General features: G+C 46.0%; 1 protein-coding gene across 1 annotated transcript in view; it reads right to left on the reverse strand.

Annotated features, from left to right (window-relative positions):
- Nucleotides 1-273: 273 nt before the first annotated feature.
- Nucleotides 274-25,920, reverse strand: part of SMCHD1 (structural maintenance of chromosomes flexible hinge domain containing 1) — an 838,152-nt gene continuing 812,505 nt past the window's right edge. The window contains exons 47-48 of the mRNA XM_063923554.1: nucleotides 18,306-18,429; nucleotides 274-1,156 (exon numbers count right to left, since the gene is read on the reverse strand). Of these exons, the coding sequence (XP_063779624.1) occupies nucleotides 18,329-18,429 (101 nt within the window). The 3' untranslated portion in view covers nucleotides 274-1,156; nucleotides 18,306-18,328. The remainder of the gene's footprint in view (nucleotides 1,157-18,305; nucleotides 18,430-25,920) is intronic.

Raw genomic sequence — 25,920 nt, forward strand, 5'->3', positions numbered from 1 at the left:
GGTGATATAGGAGGCGGTGCTATGCATTCTGGGAACAGTCAAAGCTTTGAGCCTGTTGGTGCCTCGGATCAAGATCCAACTCTACACCCCATTGTCCATTCCTTGTGGAGCCCAGTGTACCCCGCAGCAAAAAGTAAAGATAGATAAATTATTCAGCAAAATCAAGTAGGCCCCAATTACACTATTGCTGCATTTATAATTCTTTGTCACAAAATATGAAACTTTTTAATCAAAGTATGACAATCAATTTAATGAAAAAATTTCACAAAACAATTAAATTCACCTTTTTTTATTTTACAATAATATCAGTTGAAAGCTATAAAAATAATTCTGTAAGAGACAGTTGTCTTTGAAATTGTAGACAACACCTGTATCAACATTTTAAGAAACTAAGACATTTAATGATAAGTTAACTGCTGACAAATATGTCAAAGAAACAATAATATACACAAAATGTGAGCATTCTTATCTGAACAGCATTAAGCACTATAAAAAACAATTTTCAATTAAAACAAATGTCCACAAAATAATGTAACAAAACATTTTTGTAAAACAGCAGGAATTCATGTGCTCAAAGTAACATTTCAAATGTTTTAATACCCTGGAATGCGCAAAATATTCAGAAAACCTAACCAGCATAATATTGCACGTTTTATTGCAATCAGATGACAGCTATAGTAAAGTCTTAAGGTAGTCTAAAGAAAGTTTACATTTGTGTACTTTTCTTATTATAAGAGATTATCAATCCCATGCCTAATTTACCTGCATGGCACTAGTATGTTTAAAACAATTGTAGCATGCATGTTTGTAGAGGACCGCTACTATCCCTAAGGAGGGACAGATTCTTTACCTGTAACATTACTTCTCAAAGTTACACAGGCACTTGTAATTACAAAATACACCCCGTACAGTATTTCCTTTCAGCAAATAAGAAATTATTAATGAATACCAGAATGTTTCTATAGAGTACATAATACATATATACTGTATATCGGCTCAGTGAAAATGGCAGTTCTGCCAAGCAGAAAGTGTTACATTTTAATGAACATCAGAAAGATATCTGTCTTTTGCACAGGTTAAATCTTCTCTTTATTAGGTTCTCTCATTTTCTTATAAAAGGTGTCACATCTGACATCTCAGTATAATAGCATCTGACCTGTATGGAAGAAAAATTAAAGTAAACTAGATGTAATTTAATGTTACGTTTAAAAAACAATGAAAAGACAATTATTTTACTAAATATCTATAGTGAACAAAACATTTTGATTAAGATAAGAATTGCGTGCACTACCAAATTCTTGAGTAGAACATACCTATTGTTAAGTATCGGCGGAAGCCATGACCAGTTGCTGGCTACATAAAAGATGGTGTTCCTGCAACAGTATGGCGAGTAGCATATGCAGAAGTATAAAGGACACTATGAGGATGAAGACTTGATTTTATACTGAGGTGGCTGTGATGTGTGTCTGAGAGGGATGGTAAGCATCAGGGGCGTTACAGAGGAACTCTGGGTGGGCCCCCTCCTCTGCACGGCGCTGTAGACTCCGGCACTGTGTCAGAGTTTACTGCGCATGCGCAGGTCTCTGGAAACATGACACTCGCCATGATCCGGAGACCAATTTGGCTACTGCGCATGCGCGGCGCCATTTTGGCTGCGATTTCCGGCGCGATAACAGCTCCCGGTGCTGGACTCCGGAAAGGTAATTATTAAAATGGGAGCAATGGGTGCGGTGTGGGCCCCCCCTGGACCAAGGGGCCCGTGTGCACCGCACCCATTATAGAAACACCAATGGTAAGCATACTGTTGGAGGCTTACTGGCTGGTAAAAGAGAGAAAGTGCTCTGGTATACTATGGTTGCCATAGTGCTTATCTAATGTGTGGAATGTAGTTTGCTACTTACAGTATATGTAAGGCCTGAAGTTCATTTGGGGTATGTGAAATATTTTAGGCAATAACCTTAATGATGATGGACTGTATTAGTTCAGCAGGAACAACTTATTTGCCTAGTTTGTATTAGTGATTCATTTTGGGAGCTTGGTGACAAAAAGGGTTATTTTTTTATAGAATATATATATATATATTACATATGATTTTTTTTAAATGATACACATTTCTAAAATGTGTAGGTCATAATAAGGTGTGTGTGTATTACTTCCATTACCTAATAGGGTAATATATTGAAGCATTAACATCTTATGGGCGAGCCTTGAAATCAGGTGGATTCATTGCCTATATTAGAACATCTTATAATTGAATTATATGGGCGCTGTGGGAGATCTGCTTTGGTTTTCATAATGTGCTAATTGCCACAAAAAGAAGAATGATCCCACACCAGGCTAGCAGTGGCATGTATGTGTGTAACTCCGCAATCACATCAACCAACAATAAACAGCATTTGTACTAGGAAAAACTCAGCCAAGGTTTTCCATCAGAAGTAATAATTTCTGTTGGTGGTGCTCCCCTGGTTACATTGAAATGTTATAAAGCAACAGGAGTTACTGCCAGCGTGCAGGACTAAAGCAAAAAAAAACAACAACTCTTTTTGGGGGCACTCTTTGTTAATTGTTTGAAATATTTGTAACCCTAATTAGGGGTTAAACATATACAGGTTGAGTATCCCATATCCAAATATCCGAAATACGGAATATTCCGAAATACGGACTTTTTTGAGCGAGAGTGAGATAGTGAAACTTTTGTTTTTTGATGGCTCAATGTACACAAACTTTGTTTAATACACACAGTTATTAAAAATATTGTATTAAATGACCTTCAGACTGTGTATATAAGGTGTATATGAAACATAAATGAATTGTATGAATGTAGACACAATTTGTTTAATGCACAAAGTTATAAAAAATATTGGCTAAAATTACCTTCAGGCTGTGTGTATAAGGTGTATATGAAACATAAATGCATTCTGTGCTTAGATTTAGGTCCCATTGCCATGATATCTCATTGTGGTATGCAATTATTCCAAAATACGGAAAAATCCCATATCCAAAATACCTCTGGTCCCAAGCATTTTGGATAAGGGATACTCAACCTGTATATGTGAACAGAAATAGGTAAAAGTGAGGTAACTTTACATGTATAATTTATATATTTACACTTTATATTGTTCTCTGTTGTAATACAAGGTAGACAATGTAAAAAGGAAAAATAATTCATGTATGTACCCCAGTCATATGTATTTTTATTGATATGTATTCATATACATGCTAAAATATATTATATGTGTAAACCTATTAATGTACACATCGGTGGCCAGTGACTGACAGAAAATTTCAAGCAAATCATTGTGCTCCTAGCTGTCAATCATCCAGTAGGGTGATTGCCAGTGGGTGGGGCATCACCTCAGGAGGGGTCATGTGACCTCTTGGAGAGGGAGATATAAGAGCTGTCAGTCACAGCTGACAGAAGTCTCCTGATCCCTCCCTCCAGGGTTCACACCTCCCCCTGTGTGCCAAGCAGTGGAGCTGTAACATCTTGCTGTAAACTGGTTGCCGGGGACAGGGGGAGGGGGAGTAACGCCGGAGAGGAAGCCTGGAACACAGCTGGAGCTGTGATGTCCCTATTATAAAGTGGAGCTCATCGGCGGCTATGCCTGCTCACTGGCGGCTCCACTGGAGATCACAGCAGCTGGGGAGCTGTGACATCTGGTGATGACAGCGGTGGAAGTGGGCGAAGCGAGCACCGAAAGTGGGTAGATTCAGAGCCAGCAGCCAGCTTACGTAGTGTGCAGCCTGCAGTCTTGGTTAGCTACTGTGACATGTGCAGCACTGTCCCGACATCAGTGGTAGTGTGGCAGAGGCGGAGCTCAGGGCTGTTGGTGTAGGACTGTGGAGGTGAAAGAAATACTCCCTGCACACACACACAGCCTGGGGTGGAGCTGGAGAGGTGGCCAGACGCAGCAAGCTCAAGGTGTACGAGCAGCTGGAGACGGAGCAGCAGATTGATTGGCAGCTAAGGGGCGGATCCAGGAGGCAGTGTTGCCGGTGACAGGCATTCAGGAGGCTGCAGCAAAAATAGAGCTTCCCAGCGCCAGTCAGCAGAGCGGGGAGTCGGGGGAGCAATACTGGTGAATGGCACCCCTCACTATCTTGTAACAGCTGCCCAGCTTACTATTCTCATAACAGTGCAGCTCACAGCAAGGAGGTTCAGTCGTGGGTGAGAGATGAGGAAGCCTTTAATATACAGTCATGGGCCTTCAGTCACGTTATATGGATTAGGAGTCCCAGGTTGTAGCCAAGGTGGTATATAACTGACAGCTCCTGGGATCTTAACATAATAGAGGCACGCTATAGGAAACTCCTCCGATAGGGAGAGACATTAAACACTATATCCAGAGGAGTGGAGCTATAGTTACCGTGACTTAATTTCCTTTCTGCTGGATAAAAAATTCTACATTAAATGGTATATTATTGTAACAACCCTGGAACATTTTCTAGTATCACTAAATACAGGAAAATTACACATTTCTTCAGCTAAAGTCGTATGACAACTGGTCAAGAGCCACATCTATATTGGATTTACAAAAAAGAAGGGCATCAAAGAGTGCACTAAAGTAATTAAAGAGACTAATTCCAACCCGGGTTTAATTGCAGCATTATACACTGCTCAAAAAAATAAAGGGAACACTTAAACAACACAATGTAACTCCAAGTCAATCACACTTCTGTGAAATCAAACTGTCCACTTAGGAAGCAACACTGATTGACAATCAATTTCACATGCTGTTGTGCAAATGGAATAGACAACAGGTGGAAATTATAGGCAATTAGCAAGACACCCCCAATAAAGGAGTTGTTCTGCAGGTGGTTACCACAGAAAATTTCTCAGCTCCTATGCTTTCTGGCTGATGTTTTGGTCACTTTTGAAAGCTGGCGGTGCTTTCACTCTAGTGGTAGCATGAGACGGAGTCTACAACCCACACAAGTGGCTCAGGTAGTACAGCTCATCCAGGATGGCACATCAATGCAACCTGTGGCAAGAAGGTTTGCTGTGTCTGTCAGCATAGTGTCCAGAGCATGGAGGCGCTACCAGGAGACAGGCCAGTACATCAGGAGACGTGGAGGAGGCCGTAGGAGGGCAACAACCCAGCAGCAGTACCGCTACCTCCACCTTTGTGCAAGGACAAACAGGAGGAGCACTGCCAGAGCCCTGCAAAATGACCTCCAGCAAGCCACAAATGTGCATGTGTCTACTACTCAAACGATCAGAAACAGACTCCATGAGGGTGGTATGAGGGACCGACGTCCACAGGTGGGGGTTGTGCTTACAGCACAACACCGTGCAGGACGTTTGGCATTTGCCAGAGAACACCAAGATTGTCAAAATCGCCACTGGCGCCCTGTGCTCTTCACAGATGAAAGCAGGTTCTCACTGAGCACATGTGACAGACGTAACAGAGTCTGGAGACGCCAAGGAGAACGTTCTGCTGCCTGCAACATCCTCCTCCAGCATGACCGGTTTGGCAGTGGGTCAGTAATGGTGTGGGGTGGCATTTCTTTGGAGGGCCGCACAGCCCTCCATGTGCTCGCCACAGGTAGCCTGACTGCCATTAGGTACCGAGATGAGATCCTCTGACCCCTTGTGAGACCATATGCTGGTGCGGTTGGCCCTGGGTTCCTCCTAATGCAAGATAATGCTAGACCTCATGTGGCTGGAGTGTGTCAGCAGTTCCTGCAAGACGAAGGCATTGATGCTATGGACTGGCACGCCCGTTCCCCAGACCTGAATCCAATTGAGCACATCTGGGACATCATGTCTCGCTCCATCCACCAACTCCACGTTGCACCACAGACTGTCCAGGAGTTGGCGGATGCTTTAGTCCAGGTCTGGGAGGAGATCCCTCAGGAGACCATCCGCCACCTCATCAGGAGCATGCCCAGGCGTTGTAGAGAGGTCATACAGGCACGTGGAGGCCACACACACTACTGAGCCTCATTTTGACTTGTATTAAGGACATTACATCAAAGTTGGATCAGCCTGTAGTGTGTTTTTCCACTTTAATTTTGAGTGTGACTCTAAATCCAGACCTCCATGGGTTAATAAATTTGATTTCCATTGATCATTTTTGTGTGATTTTGTTGTCAGCACATTCAACTATGTAAAGAACAAAGTATTTAACAAGAATATTTCATTCATTCAGATCTAGGATGTGTTATTTTAGTATTCCCTTTATTTTTTTGAGCAGTGTATTTGCAGAGGTTCATTGTGTTGTAATGTAAGCTTTATACTGTACCTATAGAAGTACATTCTACTATATACTGAATACATAACAGATATGAATAGTAAGCAGTTTGTAATTTACTCAGAATACATCAAACCACTATACATATCTGTAAGTAATGTTAATGTGATTCTCACATGAATGTGTTAGAGGTTACTGAGAAAAAGTCAGCTAAAGTGGGCAATGGAAAATAAATACAACTATTGTTTTTTTTTTTTTTTTTTTTTAACGGTGTACTCTTGTTGCACAAAATTCTCATTGCACCATTACATTCCAATGGTACCATTTACACATGGGTTTTCCCAAGTAGGCCCATTAATACTTCCCAATACTTGGGTGGAGGCACATTGGTAGTATTGTAGGTAGCCCATATACCCCTGGGATTAAAGGGGGGGGGGGGTTTACATATATAACATTTAAAAAAAGAATAACTTTTATTTGTATGAATTAAAATTGGACAAAGATCTGACAATACCCTCTTTGGAAAAAAAAACACCTCAACCTAAATCTTGAACTGCTATGTCCTGGGTGAAGATAATAGGATTTTAATACCTACTGGTAAATCCTTTTCTCCTAGTCCTTAGAGGATGCTGGGGTCCACTTCAGTACCATGGGGTATAGACGATTCCGCAGGAGCCATGGGCACTTTAAGACTTTTCAAAGGGTGTGAACTGGCTCCTCTATGCCCCTCCTCCAGACCTCAGTTATTGGAACTGTGCCCACGGAGACGGACATTTCGAGGAAAGGATTTACTTTTGTACTAATGGTGAGATTCATACCAGCTCACACCTCAACCATGCCGCACAACATGGCATTCAACATAACACGCCAACAGGCATGAACCATTTGCAGCAACATGCTGAAAACAAATGTAACACAACTTGTGTAACTATAATGAACAAACTGCAGGTAAAGTACGCACTGGGTCGGGTGCCCAGCATCCTCTACGGACTAGGAGAAAAGGATTTACCAGTAGGTATTAAAATCCTATTTTCTCATACGTCCTAGAGAATGCTGGGGTCCACTTCAGTACCATGGGGTTATACCAAAGCTCCAGTACGGGCGGGAGAGTGCGGATGACCCTGCAGCACTCATTGACCAAACTTGAGGTCCTCATCGGCCAGTGTCAAACTTATAAAATTTAGCAAATGTGTTTGACCCTGACCAAGTAGCCGCTCGGCAAAGTTGTAAAGCCGAGACGCCCCGGGCAGCCGCCCAGGATGAGCCCACTTTCCTAGTAGAAAGGGCCTTCACCGAATTCGGTATTGGCAATCCTGCCGTAGAATGAGCGTGCTGAATCGTACCTCTGATCCAGCGCGCAATAGTCTACTTAGAAGCAGGACACCCAATCTTGTTGTGAGCATACAGGACAAATAGAGCCTGTTTTCCGTATCCGAGCTGTTCTTGCGACATAAATCTTCAAAGCTCTAAACACATCTAGAGACTTTGACTTAGTGAAAGTGTCAGTAGCCACTGGCACCACAATAGGTTGGTTTATGTGGAAAGATGAAACCACCTTTGGAAGAAAATGTTGGCGAGTTCTCAACTCTGCCCTATCTTCACAGAAGATCAGGTAAGGGCTCTTGTGAGACAAGGCCCCCAACTCAGACACCCGCCTTGCGGATGCCAAGGCCAAAAGCATCACCACTTTCCAAGTGAGAAACTTCAATTCTAACTCCTGCAGAGGTTCAAACCAATCTAATTGAACGAACTGCAACACCACATTAAGGTCCCATGGTGCCACAAATGGAGGCTGGATGTGCAGAACCCCTTTCATGAACGTCTGAACTTCTGGAAAGGAGGCCAATTGTTTTTGAAAGAAAACTGATAAGGCCGAAATCTGGATCTTGATTGACCCCAATCTAAGGCCCGCATCCACACCAGCCTGCAGAAAATGGAGAAAACGTCCCAAGTCAAACTCTTCCATAGGAGCCTTCTTGGATTCACACCAAGACACATATTTTCTCCAAATACGGTGGTAATGTTTAGACGTTACTCCTTTACTGGCCTGAATAAGAGTGGGGATAACTTCCTTGTAGGTCCTCTCGAGGAGGAAGAGGCCGAGGACCTTCTATGAGCAACTCCTGAAGATCTGGATACCAAGCCCTCCTTGGCCAGTCTGGGGCAATGAAGATTGCTCAAACTCTTGTTCTTATTATTTTGAGAACTTTTGGAATCAGTAGAAGTGGAGGAAAAACATATACCAACCGAAACACACCCACTGGGTTACCAGTACATCCACTGCTATTGCTTGAGGGTCTCTCGACCTGGAACAATATATCTGAAGCTTCTTGTTTAGAGGAAATGCCATCATGTCTACTTGACGAACTCCCCAAAGACTTGTCACCTCTGCGAAGACTTCTTGGTGGAGGCCCCACTCTCCTGGATGGAGATCGTGTCTGCTGAGGAAGTCTGCTTCCCAGTTGTCCACTCCCGGAATGAAAATTGCTGACAGAGCCCTTACATGTCTTTCTGCCCAGAGGAGAATCCTTGTCACCTCTGCCATTGCCACTCTGCTTTTCGTTCCGCCTTGCCTGTTTATGTACGCGACTGCTGTTACATTGTCCGACTGGATCAGCACCGGATGATCTTGAAGAAGATGTACCACTTGTAAAAGGCCGTTGTAAATGGCTCTCAATTCCAGAACGTTTATGTGAAGGCAGGCTTCCTGACTTGACCATTTTCCTTGGAAGCTTTCCCCCTGTGTGACAGCTGCCCAGCCTCGGAGACTTGCATCCGTGGTTACCAGGACCCAGTCCTGAATCCCGAACCTGCGTCCCTCTAGTAGGTGAGAACTGTGTAGCCACCACAGGAGCGAAATCCTGGCTTTGGAGGACAGGATTATCTTCCGGTGCATTTGTAGGTGGGATCCGGACCACTTGCCCTACAGGTCCCACTGGAATACTCGGGCATGAAATTGGCCAAACTGTATGGCCTCGTAGGCCGCTACCATTTTCCCCAACAACCGAATGCATTGATGGATCGACACGATTGTTGGTTTCAATATTTGTTTGACCATTTTCTGGATTTCCAGAGCCTTTTCCACTGGAAGAAATACTCTCTGTACTTCTGTGTCCAGAATCATCCCTAAAAAGGACAATCTTGTCGTTGGTTCCAACTTTGACTTTGGAAAATTCATGATCCAACTGTGTTGTTGGAGCATTGACAGGGAGAGTGCGTTGTTCTGCACCAACTGTTCCCTGGATCTCGCTTTTATCAGGAGATCGTCCAGACAAGGAATTATATTGACTCCTTTTTGACGAAGGAGGACCATCATCTCCGCCATCACCTTGGTGAATACCTTCGGTGCCGTGGAGAGACCGAACGGCAACGTCTGGAACTGGTAATGGCAATCCTGTGCTGCGAATCTCAGATAAGCTTGGTGAGGAGGATAAATGGGAACATGCAAGTAAGCATCCTTTATGTCTACTGACACCATGAAGTCACCCTCCTCCAGACTGGAAATCACTGCCCTCAGGGATTCCATATTGAACTTGAACCTTTTCAGGTAGAGGTTCAGATTTTTCAGGTTTAAAATCGGTCTGACCGAGCCGTCCGGCTTCGGCACTACGAAGAGGCTTGAATAAAAACCTTCTCCTTGTTGTGACAAGGGTACCAGGACAATGACCTGATCCTGACAATTTTTGAATTGCCGTTGTTACTGCCTCTCTTTCTGGAAGAGAAGATGGCAATGTTGATTTGAAAAATCGGCATGGGGGGGCACGTCTTGAAACTCCAGTTTGTAACCATGGGACACTATTTGTAAGACCCATGGGTCCAGGCCAGATTGAATCCAAATTTGACTGAAAAGTTTCAGGCGTGCTCCCACCTGAGCGGACTCCCGCAAGGGAGCCCCAGCGTCATGCTGCAGATTTGGCAGAAGTAGGGGATGACTTCTGATCCTGGAGACGCTGTGGATTTCTTTCCTTTTACCCTTACCCTACCTGCAAAGAAGGGGGAACCTTTGGCCTTTTTGTATTTGTTGGGCTGAAAGGACTGCATGTGAGAGTGATGTGTCTTTTTCGCCGGTGCAGGAGCATAAGGCAAGAATGTCGACTTACCTGCGGTAGCCGCCGAGACTAACGCATCCAGCCCATCACCAAATAAGGCCTCACCTTTATACGGGAGAGCCTCCATATTTCTTTTGGAATCTGCATCAGCATTCCACTGGCGCATCCACAACGCCCTCCGAGCCGATACTGCCATGGTAGCGGCTGTTGAACCCAAGAGTCCAATATCCTTCATAGCTTACAGCATGTATGCGGCAGCGTCTCTGATATTACCTAATGTTAGGAGTATCTCGTCTCTATCAATCGTGTCAATTTCCGATGACAAGTTATCCGACCATTTTTCAATAGCACGACTCACCCACGCGCAAGCAATGGTGGGTCTGAGCAGCATACCATTGGCCACATAAATAGATTTTAACGTAGTCTCCATTTTGCGGTCTGCCGGCTTCTTTAGTGAAGCCGTCCCAGGTGCAGGAAGTATCACCTTTTTTGTTAACCTTGACAGTGCACTGTCTAACACCAGGGGTGACTCCCATCTTTTCCTGTCCTCTAAAGGAAAAGGATAAGCAATCTGAATCCTTTTGGGAATATGAAATTTCTTTTGAGGATTCACCCAAACTCCCTCAAAAGAGTATTTTGCTCGTGGGAAGGAGGGAAAGTTACCATACATTTCTTTTCCTTATAGAAATAAGCCTTCTCCTGAGGTACAGTAGGGGCTTCCGTAACTTCTAAGACCTCCTTTATAGCAACAATCATATATTGTATGTTTTTTTGCCAATTTAGGATCTATCCCCCTGGAATCACTATCGTCGACACAAGAATCAGAGTCCGTGTCGGTATCAGTATGTACAATGTTTGCAAACGGTCTCTTATGTGACCCAGAAGGGTCGCCTGCGGATGAGACAGCAGAACCCTGAAAAATCACATCTTCAACTGATTTTCTCCTTCTTTCTGCATGAGACTCAGAGTTATCTAATCTCCTACTGATACGATTCACACTATAATGTATTTCTTTCACCCATTCAGGCTCGTGGTGTGCCAGCAGCGCCACCACATTACAACTCTGTGTCCCTAAAATGGATCCCTCAGGGGAAAAACTCCCTGCCTCAGACATGTCACACACGTGCACAAACACACCACAGACACTCCGGGACTTATAGGGGACAGACCCACAGTAAAATCTGTCAGAAGGACACAGATAGTAACAGCCAGTTCACAAACCCAGCGCCAGTAACACAATGACTATGAAACATAAAATGCCCACTGACATACAACGCTTTTTTATAATGTAAATACACAATGTAAAGCACCAATTTCACTGTGACCCCCCCCCCCCCCCCCCCCCCCCCTGTTTTGCACCCTGATACTTGTATTCAGTAGTGGAGGAGGACCAGCGTTATCTCTGCAGCCTGAGGAGAGAGAGAAAATGGCGCTGAGCAGTGTGCTGGCTGACTGAGGAGGAAGCTCCGCCCCCTCAATGGCGCGTTTCTCCTCAGAGATTCTGATATTTTTATTTATACTGGCGGGGGTAGGGCTGTGCCTCGGCATCTTATGCCCCTTTTCTACCAGTTTTATAAGGTTTTATGCTGCCCAGGGCGCCCCCCACACCCATGCCCTGCACCCTGCAGTGCCTGTGTTGTGTGGGCAGTATGGCGCGCTGCGCTCCCGCCAGCCGCGCGGTAACTTTAGCAGTCATCTTGATTGAAGATCTCTCTTCTAACACTCGCCTATCTTCTGACTTCTGGCTCTGCAAGGGGGGTGACGGCATGCTGTGGGAGTGAGCATCTAGGCACAGCTTGCGTTCAGTACCCTTCAGGAGCTAATGGTGTCCTGTCAGCCAGAAGCAGACCCATGAAACTCTTTAGGAAGTTGGTTACTACTTCTGCCCCCTCAGTCCCACGAAGCAGGGAGACTGTTACCAGCAGACCTCCCTGAAAATAAAAAACCTAACATAAGTCTTTTCAGAGAAACTCAGTAGAGCTCCCCTGGAGTGCATCCAGTCTGCCTGGGCACATTTCTAAAACTGTGGTCTGTAGGAGGTGCATAGAGGGAGGAGCAAGTTCACACCCTTTGAAAAGTCTTAGAGTGCCCATGGCTCCTGCGGAACATCTATACCCCATGGTACTGAAGTGGACCCCAGCATCCTCTAGGACGTATGAAAAAATAAGATTTTAGACCTACCGGTAAATCTTTTTCTCCTAGTCCGTAGAGGATGCTGGGGACTCCGTAAGGACCATGGGGATAGACGGGCTCCGCAGGAGACATGGGCACTTTAAGAAAGACTTTAGGTATGGGTGTGCACTGGCTCCTCCCTCTATACCCCTCCTCCAGACCTCAGTTAGAGAAACTGTGCCCAGAGGAGACGGACAGTACGAGGAAAGGATTTTTGTTAATCCAAGGGCAAGATTCATACCAGCCACACCAATCACACCGTATAACTTGTGTATATACTAACCAGTTAACAGTATGAAAACAACGTAGCATCAGTCCAAAACCGATGAAAACTATAACATAACCCTTATGTAAGCAAAACTATATACAAGTCTTGTAGTAGAAGTCCGCACTTGGGACGGGCGCCCAGCATCCTCTACGGACTAGGAGAAAAAGATTTACCGGTAGGTCTAAAATCTTATTTTCTCTTACGTCCTAGAAGATGCTGGGGACTCCGTAAGGACTATGGGGATTATACCAAAGCTCCCAAACGGGCGGGAGAGTGCGGATGACTCTGCAGCACCGATTGAGCAAACAGGAGGTCCTCCTCAGCCAGGGTATCAAACTTATAGAACTTTGCAAAGGTGTTTGAACCCGACCAAGTAGCAGCTCGGCATAGTTGTAGTGCCGAGACCCCTCTGGCAGCCGCCCAAGACGAGCCCACCTTCCTAGTGGAATGGGCCTTGACCGATTTTGGTAACGGCAATCCAGCCGTAGAATGCGCCTGCTGAATCGTGTTACAGATCCAGCGAGCAATAGTCTGCTTTGAAGCAGGGGCGCCAACCTTGTTGGCTGCATATAGGACAAACAGTGCTTCTGTTTTTCTGACTCTAGCCGTTCTGTCCACGTAAATTTTCAAAGCCCTGACTACATCAAGGGACTCGGAATCCTCGAAGTCTCGCGTAGCCACAGGCACCACAATAGGTTGGTTCATATGAAACGATGACACCACCTTAGGCAAGAATTGAGGACGGGTCCGCAATTCCGCTCTATCCATATGGAAAACCAGATAGGGGGTTTTATGAGACAAAGCCGCCAATTCCGACACTCGCCTAGCCGAAGCCAAGGCTAATAACATGACCACCTTCCAAGTGAGATATTTTAACTCCACCGTTTGAAGTGGTTCAAACCAGCGCGACTTAAGGAAACTCAACACCACGTTAAGGTCCCAAGGCGCCACCGGAGGTATAAAAGGAGGCTGAATATGCAGCACTCCCTTCACAAAAGTCCGTACTTCCGGGAGAGAAGCCAATTCTTTTTGAAAGAAAATGGATAAGGCCGAAATCTGAACCTTAATGGAGCCTAATTTTAGGCCCAAATTCACTCCAGTCTGTAGGAAGTGAAGGAAACGGCCCAGATGGAATTCTTCCGTAGGAGCATTCCTGGCCTCACACCAAGAAACATATTTTCGCCATATACGGTGATAATGTTTAGCTGTCACGTCCTTCCCAGCCTTTATCAGCGTAGGAATGACCTCATCCGGAATGCCTTTTTCCGCTAGGATCCTGCGTTCAACCGCCATGCCGTCAAACGCAGCCGCGGTAAGTCTTGGAACAGACAGGGCCCCTGTTGCAACAGGTCCTGTCGTAGAGGAAGAGGCCACGGATCTTCTGTGAGCATTTCCAGCAGATCCGGATACCAGGTCCTTCGTGGCCAATCTGGAACAATGAGAATTGTTCTCACTCCTCTTTTTCTTATTATTCTCAACACCTTGGGTATGAGAGGAAGAGGAGGAAACACATAAACCGACTGAAACACCCATGGTGTCACTAGGGCGTCTACAGCTACCGCCTGAGGATCTTTTGATCTGGCGCAATACCTCTGTAGCTTTTTGTTGAGGCGGGACGCCATCATGTCTATCTGGGGCAATCCCCATCGACTTGCAATCTGTGCGAAGACTTCCCGATGAAGTCCCCACTCTCCTGGATGCAGGTCGTGTCTGCTAAGGAAGTCTGCTTCCCAGTTGTCCACTCCCGGAATGAAAACCGATGACAGTGCGCTTACATGATTTTCCGCCCAGCGAAGAATCCTGGCTGCTTCCGCCATTGCTCCTCTGCTCCTTGTGCCGCCTTGGCGGTTTACATGAGCCACTGCGGTGATGTTGTCTGACTGGATCAGAACTGGTTGGTTGCGAAGTAAAGTCTCCGCTTGACGTAGGGCGTTGTATACGGCCCTCAGTTCCAGGATGTTGATGTGAAGACAAGTCTCTTGACTTGACCACAGACCTTGAAAATTTCTTCCCTGTGTGACTGCTCCCCACCCTCGGAGGCTCGCGTCCGTGGTCACCAGGATCCAGTCCTGAATGCTGAACCTGCGGCCCTCTAGAAGGTGAGCACTCTGCAGCCACCACAGGAGAGAGACCCTGGCTCTGGGGGACAGGGTGATCAACTGATGAATTTGTAGATGTGACCCGGACCACTTGTCCAGTAGGTCCCATTGGAAAATCCTCGCATGGAACCTGCCAAAGGGAATGGCTTCGTATGCTGCCACCATCTTTCCCAGGACTTGAGTGCAATGATGTACTGACACTTGTTTTGGCTTCAATAGGTTCTTGACTAGAGTCATGAGTTCCTGAGCTTTTTCTATCGGAAGAAAAACCCTTTTCTGGTCTGTATCCAGAATCATGCCCAAGAAGGTCAGATGAGTCGTAGGAACCAACTGTGACTTCGGGATATTGAGAATCCAGCCGTGTTGCTGTAACACCCTTAGTGCTAGTGAGACGCTGTTCAGCAACTGCTCTCTCGATCTCGCTTTTATGAGGAGATCGTCCAAGTACGGGATAATTGTGACACCTTGCTTGCGCAGGAGCACCATCATTTCCGCCATTACCTTGGTGAAAATCCTCGGGCCGTGGAAAGCCCAAACGGCAACGTCTGAAATTGGTAATGACAATCCTATACAGCAAATCTCAGGTACGCCTGATGAGGTGGATAAATGGGAACATGAAGGTATGCATCCTTTATGTCCAGGGATACCATAAAATCCCCCCCTTCCAGGCTGGCGATGACCGCTCTGAGCGATTCCATCTTGAACTTGAACCTTTTCAAGTATAGGTTCAGGGATTTTAAATTTAAAATGGGTCTGACCGAACCGTCCGGTTTCGGGACTACAAACAGGGTTGAGTAATATCCCTTCCCTCGTTGAAGCAAGGGAACCTCGACCACCACCTGTTGAAGACACAATTTGTGAATTGCATTTAACACTATCTCCCTTTCTGAGGGAGAGGCTGGCAGAGCCGATTTGAAAAACCGGCTAGGAGGCACCTCTTCGAATTCCAGCTTGTATCCCTGAGAAACAATTTTCATTGCCCAGGGATCCACCTATGAATGAACCCAGATGTGGCTGAAAAGTCGAAGACGTGCCCCCACTGGGGCGGACTCCCTCAGTGGAGCCCCAGCGTCATGCGGTGGATTTTGTAGAGGCCGGGGAAGACTTCTGCTCCTGGGAACTAGCTGTGTTGTGCAGCTTTTTTCCTCTGCCCTTACCTCTGGCAAGAAAGGACGATCCTCGTACTCTTTTGCTTTTATTTGAACGAAAGGACTGCATTTGATAATGTGGCGCTTTCTTAGGCTGCGATGGAACATAAGGCAAAAAATTCGATTTACCTGCCGTAGCTGTGGAGGCTAGGTCCGAGAGACCTTCCCCAAACAATTCCTCACCCTTGTAAGGCAAAACCTCCATATGCCTCTGAGTCGGCATCACCTGTCCACTGCCGGGTCCATAGGACTCGTCTAGCAGAAATTGACATAGCGTTAATTCTGGAACCCAGTAGACTGTCTCTTTGAGCATCTCTCATATATAAGACAGCATCTTTTATATGCCCTAGGGTCAAAAAAATGGTATCCTTATCTAGGGTCTCAATTTCCGCTGATAAGGAATCTGTCCATGCTGCTACCGCGCTACAAACCCAGGCTGACGCAATTGCCGGTCTGAGCAATGTACCAGAATGTGTGTAAATGGACTTCAAGGTAACCTCCTGCTTGCGGTCAGCAGGATCCTTGAGGGTAGCCGTGTCCTGGGATGGCAGCGCTATCTTTTTTGATAAGCGTGTCAATGCTTTGTCCACCCTAGGGGAGAATTCCCAACGTATCCTGTCCATTGGCGGGAAAGGATACGCCATAAGAATCCTCTTGGGAATCTGCAGTTTTCTGTCTGGAGATTCCCAAGCTTTTTCACATAATTCGTTCAACTCATGTGAGGAGGGAAAGGTTACCTCAGGTTTCTTTCCCGTATACATGTGTACCCTCGTGTCAGGGACAGGGGGTTCCTCTTCGATATGCAAAATATCCTTAATTGCAATAATCATATATCTAATACATTTTGCCACTTTTGGCTGTAACTTTGCATCATCGTAGTCGACACTGGAGTCAGAATCCGTGTCGGTATCTCTGTCTCCTATTTGGGATAGTGGGCGCTTTTGAGACCCCAAAGGCCCCTGCGACATAGGAACAGACATGGGTTGACTCCCTGGCTGCTCCCTAGCTTCAGCTTTGTCTAACCGTTTGTGTAATAAATTTACATTAGCATTTAAAACATTCCACATATCCATCCAGTCAGGTGTCGGCGCTGCCGACGGAGACCTCACATTCATATGCTTCCCCTCGTCCCTAGGCGAGCCTTCTACCTCAGACATGTCGACACATGCGTACCGACACACCACACACTCAGGGAACCTCTTATCTGGAGACAGTTCCCCCACAAGGCCCTTTGGAGAGACAGAGAGAGAGTATGCCAGCGCTATATGACCTAGGAAAAAACACAAAATGTTTACCCAGTAGCGCCTTTATATATATGTATATGCGCCAATTATGTGCCCCCCCCCCCCCCTTTAAAACCCACTTTCACCGTGAATAAGCAGGGGGAGAGTCCGGGGAGCTTCCTCTCAGTGTGCTGTGGAGAAAATGGCGCTGGTGATTGCTGAGGGAGAAGCCCCTCGGCGGCGGCGGGCTTCTGTCCCGCTCAAATATATTGAAAAACTGGCGGGGGCTCTTTATATATATATATATATATATATATATATATATAGAGTGCCCGGCTGCATATATATATATATATATATATATATGTATTTTTTACCAAAGAGAGGTTTTCATGCTGCCCAGGGCGCCCCCCCTGCGCCCTGCACCCTTACAGTGACTGCCGTGTGTGAGGTGTATGGGAGCAATGGCGCACAGCTTTACTGCTGTGCGTTACCTCAGTGAAGATCAAGAAGTCTTCTGCCGCCTCTGAAGTCTTCTTTTCTTCTCATACTCACCCGGCTTCTATCTTCCGGCTCTGCGAGGAGGACGGCGGCGCGGCTCTGGGACGGACGGCGAGGGTGAGACCTGCGTACCAATCCCTCTGGAGCTAATGGTGTCCAGTAGCCTAAAAAACAGAGCCTTGAAACTCACAGAAGTAGGTCTGTTTCTCTCTCCTCAGTCCCTCGATGCAGGGAGTCTGTTGCCAGCAGGCTCCCTGAAAATAAAAAAAACCTAACAAATATACTTTCTGACAGGAAGCTCAGGAGAGCTCCCTGTAATGCATCCAGTCTCCTCTGGGCACAGTATCAAACTGAGGTCTGGAGGAGGGGCATAGAGGGAGGAGCCAGTGCACACCCATACCTAAAGTCTTTCTTAAAGTGCCCATGTCTCCTGCGGAGCCCGTCTATCCCCATGGTCCTTACGGAGTCCCCAGCATCCTCTAGGACTTAAGAGAAATTAGATTTAGTACACTCCTATAAGTCTCTGCTGTCTTGGGTTGTACTTTCAATACTCAAAGATCTTAATGATTGATCACAGTGAAGGTCACAGGGAGTGTCAACAGAGAAGTTTATAGAACGGAATATTTTTTTGAGAAATAGAATAAAAAGTACCTTTATTTCAGCTGTTTGTGTCGCTATCTCTTTTTTGCACGTTTAGGAGGAATGGGACAGTCAGCCATTCTAAGACCATTTGACTTCTCTTCCACTCCATTACCTCGGCTTTTTGGAGTCATACCTGGAAAACACACTCCATAATTCAGAACAGAAATACATGGATTACGTGCCTGAATTAATTCACTAAGGAAACAATACACCCTTTACCTACACGGTCATTGAAAAAAAGAGTTTCCAACCTCTAAGTCCAGTAGCCCCACAGAATCTATATTTTGGTTCTATGAAAACTGAAAACAGAAGACAAAAAAATAAAACTGACAGAGGACAAAAACAAAACAATCTATTTTGTTGGGTGAGTAATTATCCCACCTGTTTCCACAGACTGAAAACCTCAATACATGTCCTGTTGGAAAAACTGGAGGGTTGAGGATGAGAAACACCGATTTAAAGGGAAATTCAGTTAGCCCTCAATTTTTTATTGAGAGAAAAAAAAATAAGGTTTCATTTTTTTCCTGATGTTTTTTTCCGGACAACTAAAAACACCATGGCTAATTGAATCCTCCTCTCCTAGACTAATTTTAATACTCAGCTTCAGCTTTGGTGATACAGCAACAGAGAATACTTTCATTGTGCCTTTTTGGCATAAGCTATTGTTTTACAAGGTAAATAACTCATCCCTGTGCAAAACAAGACATGCCGGTAAGTGTTTCTATTCTACCCTCTAAGCGCCTACCACTTCACAGTCTTTGGTGTCTTCATTGTGTTTCGATATCCTATGTATTTAATATTTATGTAATTGTGCTGTTATCACTGTATGGTACTGCGGACTCCTAGTGGTGCTCCATAAATAAAAGTTTATAATAATATTAATAATAATAATATATATTAACTTTTCATCAGAAAAAAAATACTGTCATTGGAAATAATCGTGTCTCGGTGTGCTCATGAGCTATTGATACCCTTTTTAAGATTTCCAGATGGAAACACACACACACTTATTTATGTCTCTAAAAATAGACTATCATCAATTTTATAGACCATGTAGTCTATAATAATATATACAGATAACTGAGGTTTTGTGTTCAGTATATGAGCATTTAATTTTAAGGGGTTTTGTGTAAATATACACAAGCTCCTTGGTGCCATTTTTCCAACTTACAATAAAAATGGCGCAGAGCTGCCATAGCAGGCAGTGCACGCACTCGAAAAGAGGGCACAAACGGCCAGGGAGGGGATGCCACACAGACGGCGTCTCTATTGGGGGGTGGTCCGGACACCCTCAATGTCACTAATGGAGGCATTCTCCAGCCATGGAGCCACTGATGGGGTATGCGGAAATACTGGGCTTCCCCCAAGCTCCCCTTATAATGTGAATAGATGCCATGCACATGGCATATATTCCTGTAGCGGCAGCACGCCAGAAGACCGGCTGTTTTAGCATTTTGCCCTTTTAAAATAATGCTAAAACAGCCAAAACATTTTTAATTATCCTATATCATCACTACCATCAGAATCAGCAGTATACCATTAACTGAGATAGTGATTTTCATTATTCTTTTGTATTACAGTGTAAAAAGGAGATTTATTGTAGACTTACCATGGTTAAATCTCTTTCTACGAGGTACACTGGGTTCCACAGGGAATAAATCAGGGTGTAGAGATGTATCTTGATCCAGAGGCACCAACAGGCTAAAGTTTTAGACTGTCCCAGAATGCATTGTGGAGCATCCTCTATAACCCAGCTTCCAGGCACGGTGAGCTCAGTTTTGTTAACCAGTCCAATACAGAAGCAGGTAAAAGAGAAGGCATATGTTAGTCACATAGAACCACGTTCTCATGACAGGAGAAGGGACTAGCGGCTAATGCCATACAAACCCAAAGAAGCTAAGTGCGACAGGGTGGGCGCCCTGTGGAACCCAGTGTACCTCGCAGAAAGAGATTTAACCATAGTAAGTCTACCATAAAGCTCCTTTTCTGCAGCGGGGTACACTGTGTTCCACAGGGAATACATTGGGGATATCCTAAAGCAGTTACTCAAGGGACGGGACGCGCCTTAGCGGGTATGAGAACCCGGCGTCCAAAGGAAGCATCCTGGGAGGCGGAAGTATCACAGGCATAGAACCCAATGAATGTGTTCACTGAGGACCATGTAGCCGCCTTGCACAAATGTTGTGTGGACGCGCCACGGCGGGCCGCCCAAGAGGGTCTAACAGACCGAGCAGAAAGGGCTTTAATGGCAGCAGGAGCTGGAGATCCAGCCTGTGCATACGCTTGCGCAATCACCATTCTAATCCATCTGGCCAAGGTTTGCTTAGTCGCAGGCCAGGTACGGTTGTGAAAACCAAACAGTACAAAACCGATATTTGACCTCCTGATAGAGGCAGTCCTTTCCACGTATATACGGAGAGCCCATACCACATCCAAAGACTGCTCTTTGGAGGACAAACCAGAAGAGATGAAGGCCAGAACCACAATCTCTTGGTTAAAGTAAAAAGATAACACCACCATAGGCAAATAACCAGGTTTAGTTCAGAGAACTAACTGGTCACGGTGAAATATCAGAAAGGTTGGACAGGACAAAACGCCTAGGTCTGACACCCTCCCAACAGAGGCAATAGCCAGTAGGAACAGGACCTTGACTGTGAGCCATTTAAGGTCCACTGACTCCAGAGGTTCAAATGGAGACTCTTGTAGGGCATTCAGAACAACAGACCGAACCCATGGAGCCACAGGAGGGACATAGGGAGGCTGAATCCATAAAACACCCTGAGTGAAAGTATGAACGTCAGGAATATACTCAATTTCTCTCTGAAACCAAACAGACAAGGCAGAGATATGAACCTAGAGAGAGGCCAGACGAAGGCCTAAGTCCAGGACTTGTTGCAAAAAAAGCCAGAAGTCTGGAAGTACTGAATTTGTAAGCATTGTAATTCTTAACAGCACACCAGGTGAAGTAAGAATTCTAGACCCTATAAGAAATCCGCGCAGATGCCGGTTTGCGGGCCTTCAGCATAGTTTGGATGACTGTCTCGGAGAATCATTTGGCCCTCAGGAGTGAAGCTTCAAGTGCCACGCCGTCAAAGCCAGTCTGGCCAGGTCTGGATAGACACAAGGGCCCTGAATGAAGAGGTCTGGGCGTTGAGGAAGTAGAAGAGGACCCTGTATCGATAGACCCTGCAGGTCTGAGAACCAATGCCATCTGGGACATGCTGGAGCGACTAGAAGTAGTATTCCTCCTTCTTGGTTGAACTTCCGTAGTACCCTGGGCAGGAGTGACACTGGAGGGAACACGTAGGGCAGCCAAAAGTTCCATGGAATTGCCATAGCGTCCACGAACGCTGCTTGAGGATCCCCGGTTCTTGATTTGAAGGCCGGAACTTTGTGACAGTGTCGAGATGCCATCAGGTCTACATCTGGTAGGGCCCACTTGTTCATTAGAGAGTTCAAAGACTTCCTGATGATGACTCCACTCTCCGGTGTGCACGTCCTGACGACTGAGGAAATCACCTCCCCAGTTGAACACTGCCGGAATGAACACTGCCGATATTGCCAGCAGAAGGCGTTTCGCCCAACGAAGGATTTTTGACACTTCCATCATTGCAATGCTGCTTCGAGTGCCGCCTTGATGATTTATGTACGCCACCGTGATGGCGTTGTCTGACCGTACTTGAATAGGCCTGTTCTGTATCAGAGACAAGGCGAGAGACAAAGTATTGAACACTGCCCGCAATTCCAGAGTGTTTATCGGAAGGAGTGATTCCTCCATGGTCAACTGACCCTGGAAAGAGTGTTGCTCCAACACAGCGCCCCAACCCTTCAGACTGTAATCCGTAGTCAGTAGGACCCAGAAGGGACGGCCCCTGCTCAACTGCTGGTCCTGTAGCTACCAGGTCAGCGACAGGCGAACCTCCGGAGTCAAGGAGATCATGTGGGACCTGATCCGATGAGGCAGGCCATCCCATTTGGAAGGGATTAACCTCTGTAGAGGACGGGAATGGAATTGAGCGTACTCTACTGTTAAATTCAATTAACTTACAGAAAGAAACAGCAATACCTTAAATACAGAAATGTTCAGGCTGCTGCAACCTCTAATCGTGTGTGTGTTAAACCTCTATGAAATGCGTACATGTTGCATAAGCACACCGTCACGCTGTAAGCACAAAATAGCTACACGTGCGGCCTATACACTTTAACCCCTAACAGGAAAGGAAATGCGACACCAATTGTATATGTAATGTTGTGGTCCAACCCAGCAACAAATATTTACTTAAAAGGGGGTTCACAGAGAAATACAACAATACAAGAGAAAAAGGCTAAAACCAATGGATACATATATTTGTTCGCCTGCGCCACCCGGTTACGGTCCTCAGTCAATTTGGATAGATGACCTTCAGAGAATAGACTGAGCCCGGCCAGGAGGCTTGGTTTTTATGCAATGGTCCAAAGCATGAAACAAAGGAAACTGTAATCTCTTCATTCATAGGTTAAAGGGCTGGTCATTTACAGTACATAAGGGGTCATAGGTCGGTTTGAATAGGTGGGCGATGCCTGGTCCAGGTGCACTTGCAGATGTCCTCCACTGGGTTCCTGTCGAATATCAAGAGTACATTAAATACAGTGTAATATTAATATTGTACTCCTGCACATATCTATGCGCAGGAGCGTGCTATTTTCTGCAAACTGCCATCGGAATATTGCCCTTGAAATACTGTACAACTGGATACCAAACACTACCTCCTAACCTAATTCTGTCCCCTCATATCCTGTAAAGTTGATGATTTCTATTGTTCAATTTCTAAAGTAAATGTAACTTTCTGGTGTGGTGTGTGTGGGCTGTGTGTAAATTATGCACTACGTGGATGAAATGTCAGTTATGTCTTTGTGGCTTTTCCATGCGAATGCGTATGCTACCGTATTTACTCATACCACGCGCTAATACGCAGGACTTCGTGAGTCAATGTACGCAGCGTGCGGGCATGTGCACGCACGGCAGAACAAGCACACGCACGGAGGCCACTCTGTGTGGTGTTTGTACTTGATGCGTGTGGGTATAATATTTTCAACTTCGACACTACCATGTTGAAAGCCGACACCATGAGGCCTAGTACTTGCATCGCCGAGTGTACCGACACTCTTTGGCGAGAGAGGAAGTATCTGATCCTGTCCTGAAGTTTAAGGACCTTCTCTGGAGACAGAAACAGCCCAGGTGCACCATGCTCCGAGCAGGGACCAGCGAGGACTTCTTCCAGTTGATGAACCACCCGTGGGCTTGTAGGAAGTTTACAGTCAGTTGTAGAAGACTGAGGAGAACATCATGGTAGTTTGCCAGAATCGGCAAATCATCCAGATACGGCAGGAACCTGACTCCCAAGCAATGGAGATGAGCCGTCATCATGGCCATAACCTTTGTGAAGATCCGAGGGACCGTGGCCAGTCCAAACGGCAGAGCCTGGAATTGATAGTGAAGGTTACCAATTGCAAACAGCAGACATTGCTGATGCAATATGGCAATAAGCATATGCAGGTAAGCATCTTGTATTACCAGGGATACCATATAGTCTCTGGGTCCATGGCCAGCACAATTGAGCGCAGTGTTTCCATACGATACTCTCACAAACTTGTTCAGTGATTTGAGGTTGAGAATAAGCCGGAAAGACCCATCAAGTTTCGGGACTAGAAACATGGTCGAGTAGTATCCTCTGCCTCTCTCGGACAGAGTTACCGGCACTACCACTCCTGTATCCAGGAGGGAACGAACAACCATCAGTAGAGCTTGCGCCTTTAACGGATCTGAAGGGATAACTGATGTGCAGAACAGGCGAGGGGGACGTCTCTGGGAAGAGGCTGTGTACCCATGAGAGAACTTCTCACACCCATGTGTCTGAAGTGGTCATTAATTAGACCTTCGTAGTCCCCCCCACTCCGGGATCCCCCAGGGGGAGGCCTGTCCCGTCATGCAGTAGGCTTGTCATGAGAAGCAGGCTAATGAGCAGCCCAGGAACGTTAGGCCTAGGGCTTAGTGGTTGTTGGGAGCACGAGATAATCTCGGGTATGCCTGACCTTCACTTTCCCTTAAAGCCGAAAGCAGGGAAAAGTGGTACCTTTTGCCTTCTGTGCAGAAGGAGTAGCATTTGGGAGAAAAGCAGTCATAGTAGCCGCTGATTGAGACCCAATTTTTATTTAGGTCTTCTCCAAATAAGATGTCCCCAGTAAAAGGGGAATACCTCCAAGGACTTTTGGAGTCCAGGTCCACCATCCATGACCTCAACCACAGAATACGGCGAGCCAGGACAGACATATTCGACACCTTGGCTGCCAACACACCCGCCTCAGGGGACGCCTCCTGCTGTAGAAAAAGGTGGTGGTGGTATTGTGAGACAGGGAATGTCTGGCATTGTCAGATATATCCTCGGACAGCTCTTCCTCTAATGCCTGATCCAGTCATCAATCTACTTTGAAGTCCCAAGAGGACGCAATCGTGGTCTATGTACAACACTTGTAAGGGAGTAATAGACTTCAGGCATCCCTCCACACGCTTAACTGTCGGTTCCTACAGTGAGGGGACCGTGGTGAGAGGCAGAGTGGATGACACCCGATGGGTGACACATGAGTTCACTAGCAGTGAAGTACCTTCTCGTTATATAACTCTGCAGGGGGAAGATATTGAGCTAACGCCCGTTGTAGACAGGGGGAATGTCTTCCCTGGATTAGACCAGGCTCTTGTCTGATGTACACTTAATGGTCAGATTGTGGTAACAGAGTTTTATTTACCCTCTGACGTGTGCAGGGCCGTCTTTTCGTATGGGCTCAATGGGCTCTTGCCCAAGGGCCCCAGGAGTATAAGGGCCCTAGGCTGATAGCTGAGGGTCCCCTCTTTCTAGAGGTACCAGATTTTTTTAAATCGGCCATAGGGAACCAAAGATATCGAACTTCAAAGCAGTGGTCCCCATCCAAGCCTGTTAATTGCTCTTCCCAGCCAGATATCTCAGGTTCTGTATGACTTAGAGTTTTTCTGAGGATACAGTTCAAAAGCTGGGACTCTCCACTTTCGGTGGACACTGGCAGATTTTCTCTACTATGCCCAGAACCAGAGATATCAGCCTTCAAGCAGCTGGTCCCTGCTCAAGCTCCACACGCCTAATATGCAGTTTTATATATTCATTGGTGGATTGCTCTGGCTCCTGAACTCTGATCCCCAAGTCCCCAGTACCTCCTGACAGGTGAGGCACTCTAATATTTTATCCCATTCAGAGCTAAGAAATCTTTTTCCAGGAACTTAAGATATCTGCAGTCAAGCAAGCTGCTCTCTCACCACACCAGAAAATTATGAATATTAAGCTCACTCCACTATCGACCCCTCCCGTACATATTAAACACCCCATACCACCCTGAAAGTCATGTACCGAGGCCCCTTCATTCATCCCAATGCCACCTTCTACAGTTTAGTGTTCTCCCTCCCCATCTGTGCAGTAAAGCAGTAATTAGCAGAAATTACTGCTCCAGGTCTTATATGCTGAGCAGAAGATAGAACACCCCATACCGCCCGTGGGACATCAAAGCTACTGCTGATAGCACCCCCCCCCCCCCCCCCGAGGATATGTAGGGGCCCCAG

This window comes from Pseudophryne corroboree, chromosome 5 (genome assembly GCF_028390025.1).
Source record: "Pseudophryne corroboree isolate aPseCor3 chromosome 5, aPseCor3.hap2, whole genome shotgun sequence".
NCBI classification, from domain to species: Eukaryota; Metazoa; Chordata; class Amphibia; order Anura; family Myobatrachidae; genus Pseudophryne; species Pseudophryne corroboree.